Source organism: Chiloscyllium plagiosum, chromosome 14 (genome assembly GCF_004010195.1).
Source record: "Chiloscyllium plagiosum isolate BGI_BamShark_2017 chromosome 14, ASM401019v2, whole genome shotgun sequence".
Lineage (NCBI taxonomy): Eukaryota > Metazoa > Chordata > Chondrichthyes > Orectolobiformes > Hemiscylliidae > Chiloscyllium > Chiloscyllium plagiosum.
The window spans coordinates 80351942-80362759 of NC_057723.1; the positions used below are offsets into that span (position 1 = coordinate 80351942).

General features: G+C 45.0%; 1 protein-coding gene across 2 annotated transcripts in view; it reads right to left on the minus strand.

Annotated features, from left to right (window-relative positions):
* Positions 1-9701, minus strand: part of LOC122556842 (GDNF family receptor alpha-4-like) — a 36596-nt gene extending 26895 nt beyond the window's left edge. For both annotated transcript variants that reach the window (XM_043704077.1, XM_043704076.1), the window contains exon 1: positions 9259-9701. In XM_043704077.1, coding sequence (XP_043560012.1) covers positions 9259-9298 — 40 coding nt within the window. In that variant the 5' untranslated portion in view covers positions 9299-9701. The remainder of the gene's footprint in view (positions 1-9258) is intronic.
* Between the last annotated feature and the right edge of the window lie 1117 nt (positions 9702-10818).

The window sequence follows — 10818 nt, forward strand, 5'->3', positions numbered from 1 at the left end:
TTTTCCAGCATTTTCTCTTTTGGTTTCAGATTCCAGCATCTGCAGTAATTTGCTTTTATTAAGAGACTCACTCTGCCCAGTTCCATAGAAATCATGAGGGTCATGGATAAGGTAAATAGACAAGGTCTTTTTCCCCAGGTGAGGGAGTCCAAAACTAGAGGGCATAGGTTTAAGGTGAGAGGGGAAAGCTTTCAAAGGGACCTAAGGGGCAACTTTTTCACACAAAGGGTGGTGTGTGTATGGGATGAGCTGCTGGAGGAGGTGGGTGGAGGTTGGTACAATAACCACATTTAAAAGGCATCTAGAAGGGTTTAGAGGGATATGAGCCAAGTGCTGGCAAAGGGGACTAGATTAATTTAGGATACCTGGTTGGTATGGATGAGTTGGACCGAAAGGTCTGTTTCCATACTGTACAACTCTATGACTCTAAAGTGTCAAAATACTAACTCTGTTTTTCTCTCTACAGATGCTACTAGACCTGCTGAGTTTCTCCTGCATTTTCTGTTTTTATTTCAGATTTCCAGCAGCTGCAGTATTTTGCTTTTATTTCAGTCTGGGATCTGACTTATCCACTAATGGCATCAGCTCAGATCATAACAATGTGTCCTTTTAGTTCACCAATTAACGTTTCTAAAACATTTTCATTCAAACCTTGTGAGTTTTCATTTTCTGCACAAAGAATAATTTTTAAGTACCTAAATAATTGCTATTTTGCCACACTTAACTAATTCCATCATATTACCCACTCTTCCCATGCCATCACCATCCCATTCCTCACATTTCCAGAGATGCTTGTGTACAGAACCTGAACTTGACCAGCCATACACATTGCATGGTTTAACAGACAGGACAGAAATGAGAAACCAACTCCCCATCGTCTGTCCATCACACGCTAACCTCACACCTTTAACGCTGAGATGCCAAACTCATTGTCTCAATTGAGATGTCACTTTTTTTTTATAGAACCTTAAGTTATCTCGAGAAAGTGACTTAAAAGAAGTTCTGGGATTTACATTTTAATGAACCAAAACCTGCAACCCATTCTAAAAGATGAAAGACTTAACAGCATCTAGGTTTGTTCAATTTTTCATTTCAGTTGCATGACACTTTTGCTATAAATTCTGTGTATTATTATCCTGCTCCACAATCATCTGATGAAGGAGCAGCGCTCCGAAAGCTAGTGCTTCCAAATGAACCTGTTGGACTATAACCTGGTGTTGTGTGATTTTTAACTTTGTACACCCCAATTCAACACCGGCACCTCCACATCATCAGCTATGAGCCACAGGTCAGGCGTCTCTACTTCCCCGGATGGGTGCAGCTCCAAAATCACTCAAGAAGCTTGACGTCATGCAGGATAAACCACCAGCTAACAACTTGCACATTCTTTCACCGCTGACACACAGTGACGATAATGTCTTCCATGGATATAGAAACTCACTGAAGCACTTTAATAGGACTTTCCAAACCCACAACCTCTACCACCTAAAACGGAGAAGGTACATGGGAACATCACGACCTGCAAGTTCCCCAGTCAGGCCCACACCATCCTGATGTGGAATTGTATTTCCACTCTTGCACTGTCACGGCGTTAAAGCTCCCTTCCTAACAGCACTGTGGGCACCTTCCGAAAAACCCAAGGGCTGGTGCAGTTTGAGATGGCAGCTCACAAGCACGTCCTCCGGGGCAATTAGGGATGGGCAAGAAACCAGCCAGTGATGCCCACATCCTGTGAATGAATAAATGAAGAAAAATCCACCCCCTACCCTTCCAACTTCATCTCCTGGAAGCAAATTATCCCTGGTGTTACGTTCCCATTGTCCCCAATCTGCACTTTCACTCCAACAACAGAGATGAGGCAAAACCCTTTCTTTCAGAGGGTTGTGAATCTTTGGAACTCTGTTCCTGAGAAGGTGGGGAAAGAAGAGGTGTTTTTAAGGCAGCAGTGGATAGATTCTTGTTATCAAGAGGCTGGAAGATTACCAGCAGCAGGCAAGAACGTAGATTTGAGACTGCTGCCAGATCGACCATGACCTTACTGAACAGTGAAGCAGGTCTGAGGGGCCCAATGGTGTACTCCAGTTTTTTGTCCGTATGTTTGTATGTTTATAATGACAGTATTTAGAGTAAGAGCAGGGTCTACACTCCTGCCTGTGGCAGAGATGGCTTTGTATGACGTTAATCTGAGCTAATCTGCTCTCCTGGACTCACTTCAGTTACCTGAGGGGTTGAGAGATTAATTTCCCAGATTGTTTTCCAAACTGGCCTGGGTTTTTAATGTCGATTTATCACTTGTCCCAGAAGATCACACAGTTTTCCACCAGAGTACAAATTATATGTTTAAGAATATATTTAATGCTGCATGTTATGGATTTGATTGATTAGATTCCGTACTGGGCATTATATAGAGTCATTATGGTACAGAAGGGGGCATTTATCCAACAAGTCTGAATTAAAATCCTGCCATTTCCACTCCCCCACCATACATCACTAACTTGGTAAGTTTATTTCTCTCAAGTGTGTACTCAATTTCCTTTTGACACCATTAATCCTCCTCACATTCCTCACTCTCCAGTTCGTTACCATGACAGTAAAAATGTTCTTCCTCACCTATCTCATTCCCATATGCCCTAAATCATAAACCCTTCATCCACTGGTCATAGAGCCATTCAGCACAGAAACAGACCCTTTGGTCCAATCAATCCATGCTGACCATAATCCCAAACTAAACCAGTCCCACCTGCCTGCTCCTGGCCCGTATCCCTCCAACCCTTTATTTAGTGCCTTTTAAACATTGTAATTTTGCCGACATCTACCACTTCTTCTGAAAGATAATTCCACTCTCGAACCACCCTCAGTGTAAAAAATTGACCCCGCATGTCTTTTGTAAATCTTTCTCCTCTCACCTTAAAAATATTCCCCTAGTCTTGAAATCCCCCACCCTATGGAAAAGACACCTACCATTAAGCCTATCGATACCCCTTATGATTTTACAAACCTCTATAAGGTCGCCTTCCAACCTCCTGTGCTGCAGTGAAAAAGTCCCAGCCTGCACAGCCTTTCTTTATAACTCAAACCTTCCATACCCGGCAACATCCTGGTAAATCTCTTCTGAACCCTCTCCAGCTTAATCATATCCTTCCTATAACAGGGAGACCAGAACTGGACAAAGTATTCCAGAACAGGCCTCACCAATGTCCTGTACAACCTCAACATGACTTCCCCAACTCCAATACTCCTGAGCAAGGAAGGCACATGCACTAAATGCCTTTGGTCCGTGAATGTCATTACAGCATTAGGCCAAAGAGATTAGACAGAAGATAAGAACTCCGAATGTAAGGTGAGAGTTATTGCCCTTGATATAATATTAGAAGCAACTTTCCTTTGTCTCCCATCGATATCTGGGTCTCAATGTTCTACAACTCAACAGATCTCCATTCAACGTCCTTCACTCGGGACAGAATGACCTCGGCTCCTCCACACGGAACTTTTTACTCATCCCTGAAACCATCCCGGGGAATCTCCTTTGCACCTTCTCTGGGACCCTCACACAATTTTCTTGATGCGTGGTGAGCAGAACTGTACACAATCTGTGGGGCCTAACCAGAGCCTTATAAAAGCTCATCAGAATTTCCCTGCTTTCTCACTCGATACATCAATGCATAAAACACAATGTCTCTGATCAAATTTTAAATGTCCTGCCATTTTCAAAACTGTATCGTTATGAATCTCAAGGTCTGTCTAACCTTGCACACTAAATTTGAACTGCGCTATTAAGTATCGCCCTAATTATTCTATCATAAAATATTACCCCACATTTCTCTCTATTATCAGCTTCTACTATAACTTTTATTATAAACAATATGCTACTTTCCTGCCCATTCTGCCAATCTATTCATGCCCTGTTGCAGTCAGCTGTTATCATCTGCACCGTTTCCAATTCCTTCACGTTTGGTACGATTGGCAAATTTTGAAAGTTTTATCCTGTATGCCGAGACATTTAGATATATGAAGAAATGTGATCCCAGCACCGACCCCCCGGGAACACCACTGTTAACCATTCTGCAGTCTGAGAAACAGCATTCACTATGTCTGCTCTGCATTAGCATAAAATTGGCAGTGGACCACCCAGAATGTTGCTCAGTGTCAGTGTCTGAAATTTGCAGTATGCTGTATTGACTTAGAGTCATAGAGATGTACAGCACGGAAACAGATCCGTCAGTCCAACTCATCCATGCTGACCTGATGTCCGAAATTAATCTATCCCATTTGTCAGCACCTGGCCCATAACCCTCTAAACCCTTCCTATTCATTTACCCATCCAGATGCCTTTTAAATGCTGTAATTTGTACCAGCCTCCACCATTTCCTCTGGCAGCTCATTCCATACATGCAACACCCTCTGAGTGAAAAAGTTGCCCCTTAGGTCCCTTTGAAATCTTTCCTCTCTCACCTTAAACCTATGCCCCCTAGTTTTGGACTCCCCTTCCTTGGGGAAAAGACCTTGATTACTGACCCTATTCATGCCCCCCCCCATGATCGGAAAGGTGCCTACTGGAAACCATATCATGCTCCTCAAATATGCAAATTAATGACGTACACTGCTTGTAGCTCCTCCACTACCACATTCAGGTATAAACAGAAGGAACTGTCATGCTCCTGCTCTGCCCAGCTGTACTAGGGAACACTACAGCAGGCCATGCTAGCCAGGTCATTCCAGTACAACTACAGCACTAGCATTGTCCCAACGATGTGGAGAATCTCCCAGGTATGCCTTGTTGACAAAAGCAGGACAAATCCAATGCAGCCAGTTACCACGCTCAGAATCTACTCTCAATCATCAGCAAAGGGATCATTGACTGTAACAGGAGCGTAAGAACAAAAGGATTAGGAGCAGGAGTATGGCATCTGGATAGGTAGATAAATAGGAAGAGTTTAGAGGGATATGGGCCAAGTGCTGGCAAATGGGACTAGGTTGGGTTGGGATATCTGGTTGGCATGGACAAGTTGGACCACAGAGTCTATTTCCATGCTGTACATCTCTATGACTCCGTGAGTAGGCCATCCGGCCCATCGAGCCTGGTCCCCCATTCAATAAGATCATGGCTGGTCTTTTCGTGGACTCAGCTCCGCTTACCCGCCCTCTCACCGTAACCTTTAATTCCTTTACTGTTCAAAACTCTATCTATCTTTACCTTAAAAACATTCAATGAGGAAGCCTCAACTGCTTCACTGGGCGGGGAATTCACAGATTCACAACCCTTTGGATGAAGAAGTTCCTCCTCAACTCAGGCTTAAACCTGCCCCCCCCCCCCCTTTTATTTTGAGGCTGTGCCCCCTAGTTCTAGTTCCACCCGCCAGTGGAAACAACCTCCTGCTTCTATCTTATTTATTCCCTTCATTGTTTTATATCTTTCTGTAAGAGCTCCTTTCACTCTTCTGAATTCCAATGAACATAAACCCAGTCTACTCATCTCGCCTCATAAGCCAATGCCCTCAATTCCGGAATCAATCCAGTGAACCCCCTCTGCATCCCCTCCCGTGCCAGTACACCCTTTCTCAAGTAAGGAGAACAAAACTGCACACAGTCCTCCAGGTGTGTGGCCTCACCAGCACCTTGTACAGCTGCAGCATAACCTCCCTGTTTTTTAAACGCCATCCCTCTAGCAATGATGGACAATATTAAGTGACAATTACACAGCAATAAGATACTCATCTATTCCCAGATTGTGGATTAGTGGTGCTGGAAGAGCACCTGATGAAGGGCTTTTGCCCGAAACGTCGATTTTTCTGCTCCTCGGATGCTGCCTGAACTGCTGTGCTCTTCCAGCACCACTAATCCAAAATCTGGTTTCCAGCATCTGCAGTCATTGTTTTTACCTATTCCCAGGTTGTGCTCTGCCAGGGCTACTGAGCTCCATATCTCATTAAAGCAGTCATCTAAATATGGTCAAACAAGGTGATATCAGGAGGAGAGAGCTACTGCTGTTGACAGCAAGACAGCATTCAACCACATGTGGCATCAAGATGCCATCCAAGATTCACAACCAATGGGAATCAAAGAAAAACATTCTGGTTGGAGTCATACCAAAGGAAGATGGTTGTGGTTGTTGGAGGTCATCCATCTCAGGCCCCAGGACATCTTTGCAGGAGTTCCTCAGGGTAGTTTCGTAGTCCCAACCATCTTCAGCTGCTTCATTAATGACCTTCCTCCATCATAAGGTCAGAAGTGAGGGATGTTGACCGAAGATTGCACAATGTTCAGCCCCAATCACCACTCCTCAAGTATTGAAACAGTCCATATTCAAATGCCACAAGATTTAGACAATATCCAGGCTTGGGCTAACAATTGGCAAGTAACATTTGCCCCATACAAATGTCAGGAAATGCCCATCACCAATAAGAGACAACCTAACCACTTCCTGTTGACATTGGAATACTCCCCACTTGCCTGGATGGGTGCAATCCCAACAACACTCAAGAAGCTTGACACCATCCAGGACAAAGCAGCTGCTTGATTGGCACCACATCCACAAACATCCACTCCCTCCACCACCGACGCTCAGTAGCAGCAGTGTGTACCATCTACAAGAAGCACTGCAGAAATTCACCAAAGATCCTCAGACTGCACCTTCCAAATCCATGACCACTTACATCTAGAAGGACCAGGGCTGTAGATATATGGGGACACCACCACCTTCAAGTTCCCCTCCAAGCCACTCCCTATCCTGACCTGGAAATATATCGCCGTTCCTTCACTGTCGCTGAGTCAGAATCCTGGAATTCCCTCCCTCAGGGCAATGTGGGTCTACCCACAGTGGGTGGGACTGCAGTGGTTCAAGAAGGCAGCTCACCCCCACCTTCTCAAGGAGCAACTAGGGACAAGCAATAAATGCTGGGCCCAGTCAGCGACACCCACATCCCACAAATGAATAAGCAAAAAGTTGGGTTCTTTACAGAATAATGGAGATTTGGGAGTGAATTACTGCACAGTCTAGAATATAATGGAATGATTCAGATGAATTAGAGCACCAGTGTACTAAACATCTGTGATTTGTCACCACTTCACAGTCCAACAACAAACCTCGCACCAATATTTCATGTCATATACATTGAAAAAACCTTTCTGAGGCAGAATTGCTGCCATATATCAGGACGCAGAAAAATGGCTGCCCATCTGCAATCAGATTTTTCACAAAGTCATTGCATCTCTGCGACAACAGGAATGGCACAACCTTATAAAGAATACTGTGTCATCGAGCAGCAAGAGATGTAAAAGGATTGGGGGGGGGGCGGCGGGGAGTGGGGATTAATACATCTTGCTATAGAATGCTACAATTTTGTTATGATCTGGAGGAGCTGGTGTTCAGCTGGGGTAGACAAAGCTAAAAATCCCATGACACCAGGTTATAGTCCAACAGATTTATTTGGAAACACTTGCTTTCAGAGTGCTGCTGTTTCGTCAGGTGAAGGAGCAGCGCTCCAAAAACTAGTGCTTCCAAATAACCTGGTGTTGTGGGATTTTTAACATTGTAATTTTGTTACAGCGGTGTCACTTCATTTATAAACCTTGTCCAGCATTTCTAATGAAATCTCAAGATATATGAAGGAACCATTTTTTGTATGTTATTTTTCTATTGCATTGGTTTTTGCACATTGGCCATGAGAAGTATGGAGCTCACCCCAATGAAACTTTCTGCCTGTTTCTCTGCCTGATGGGAATCTGTGAACAAAGCTGCACAGACACACTTCCTTACAACTGACTATGGGTGAAGCTTAATTCCTGCATATTGCTAGCAGGAGCTTAAACAAGGTTATAACACTGCTAGGTTTTTCAAACAGCCAATCATGTATATTCATTCGATCATTCTTTTTATTGCCCTGTAAGTTATGAAACTTTGTTTTTTTTTGCATCCCAACACGTCTAGTGGCACCGTGCAACCGATTCAGCTGTGCGGCATTGGCCTGGTGGGGTTACCCACAGCTTGACAAAGATAGTGATCGTACAGGCAGCACCAGGAAGATGGCATTGAGACAGACAGCATTGAACAGATGGTAAAAAACTGAAAGAACAGCGGTGAAGAAGGGTCACTCAACCCGAAATGTTAACTCTGACTTCTCTCCACAGATGCTGCCAGACCTGCTGAGCTTTTCAAATGAACAGTTCGTAATGGTATACATAGCACTGAGCAGGTGGTGCACACAGGATTAGAGAGATGGGACGGTACAGACAGTTTTAGGAAGATAGTATATGCAGTGTTGGACAGATGGTCATGGTATAGACATTACTGAGGAGATAGTGTACACAGCATTAGGCAGATGGCCATGGTATAGACAGTATTGGGGAGATAGTGTACACAGCATTAGGCAGATGGGCATGGTATAGACAGTACTGGGGAGATAGTGTACACTGCGTTAGGCAGATGGGCATGGTATAGACAGTACTGGTGAGATAATGTACACAGCATTAGACAGGTGGCCATGGTATAGACAGTACTGGGGAGATAGTGTACACTGCATTAGGCAGATGGGCATGGTATAGACAGTACTGGGGAGATAGTGTACACAGCATTAGACAGGTGGCCATGGTATAGACAGTACTGGGGAGATAGTGTACACTGCATTAGGCAGATGGCCATGGTATAGACAGTACTGGGGAGATAGTGTACACAGCATTAGGCAGATGGCCATGGTATAGACAGTACTGGGGAGATAGTATACACAGCATTAGGCAGATGGCCATGGTATAGACAGTACTGGGATGATATTGTTGGACAGATGGGATGGTATACGGAATATTGTGTAGACAGCAATGTTTTAATAAATACAGCATATTTTTTACTCCAATTCTTTTTGTTAATTTCTCAAAAACTCAATTATAAAGTTGAACTAAAAACTCTGATAAGATGAGAATCGTTCTGAAATCAGAATGAATTTGCAGTGCCTTTGTACTTGGAGCTTTCAGATGACCACTGGTCCTCAGTGACAGTCTCAAAGGCACGTTACAATACTTCCTTATCTTATCTGCCTGTGTTTTCTTTTTGTTTCTAATAACATCAGCACCTGATTCAGAGAAAATTTATTTTAAAATCCTAATTTCAAAAGAGATAGCAGATTGTGAAGGAACTTGGGCTGAATTTTAGATCGACTGACTTTCTTTTAAATAACTCGAAATATAGAATCGGCAAGCGATTGGTATTCCGGGAGAAGGAACTGAGAAGGGACGGGGTTTTTTTAAATCAGTTGAGTTGGGACTTACCGAGAAGCCTCAGGAGGAGGGAGATGGTGGGGAGCAGCATCGTGCAGGTAGCTGGCTCTCTCACTTCGCTTTCAGTCTCTGGGTCCGCTCCTGGAATACAGCCTGTATCCAGCCTCCAGCTCTATCCAGTACACACACACACACACAGCTCTCTCTCCCAAACCCCCTGTCCACTGGGCAAGGAGCAGAGACAGAGACAGAGACAGAGAGAGCTGTCCCAGCCTCCCGGGGGCTGTTTGATCACAGAGCCCTCTACACTGCTGCTTGGGGCTGCCCAGGATTCCCCCAACTTGTCATTTCCAAGCTGCACATTGCAACGGGACATCCCGCGGCTCTCGGCGTGTGCTTCTCATCTTCTCCTCCGTCTCTTCCCCTGTCCCTCGGTGGTCGGCAGTAATAGCCACAGCGTCCCCAGCTCTTCCCCTCTCCCTCTCTCTCCCTTTGTGAGTGTGGTTCCTGCTGGGTTTTTACAGATTCACGCCCAGACACGTGCCACAGGCAGCAGCGACCCACAGGAACACAGCACGGACTGTACACACACACACACACAGAGGCACACTCACTGACATAATCACACACACTAATACACACACACACACACAGAGGCACACTCACTGACATACTCACACACACTAATACACACACAGAAACACACACTAATACACTCACTGACACACACAGACACACACAGAGGCACACTCACTGACATACTCACACACACTAATACACACACAGACACACACACAGGCACACTCACTGACAAGCCTGTGACAAGGCCATGCACGGAACCTTGAATTGAGAAGGGAAAATTAACTGGGTCGGCCACGTGAATACGATGGGTACAGAGCAGGTCAGAGGTTGTGTGTTCGCAAAAGAGCAACACCTCCTGAATCCCCAAAATCTGTCCACAAAGCACCAATCAGGAATGTGACGGTCATTAGTGTGAATCTGCCCAGCTCCAGAATCACCACCTTTGTCCAGCAGGAACAGTGTCCACTCCGTACAAGATGGCCTTCAGCAACTTGCTAATCATGGTCCCAAACCAGGACCTCAATCACTGAGAGGTCCAGGTGAGCCAATGCATGGGAACACCATCAGCTGTAAGTTCCCCTCCAAGTTACCCTTGGAAGCCCTGAATGGTAACAATATTGCCATTCTGTCACTGTCTCTGGGTCAAACATCCCTTGTTTATGGCACTGAGTGTGTCCCCACGCTGTGATGGATGCAGTGGTTAAAGAAGATGGCTCAAAACTGGGGAAATTCACACAGTACACGCAACAAAGTTATGGGCATCGCTTGCTGACACACACATACACACACAGCTCACACATAGCCTACTGTATACACGGTGCACAGAACCATCCATCGTATAGCATGGTGGCTCAGTGGTCAGCACTGCTGCCTCACAATGCCAGGATCCTGGGTTCAATTCCACTCTCACACAACGTGGAGTTTACACATGCTCCTCATGTCTGCGTGGGTTTCCTCCCACAGTGTAAAGATGTTCACGTTAGGTGGATTTGCGATGGGAAATGCAAGGTAATAGGGTGGGTCTGGGTG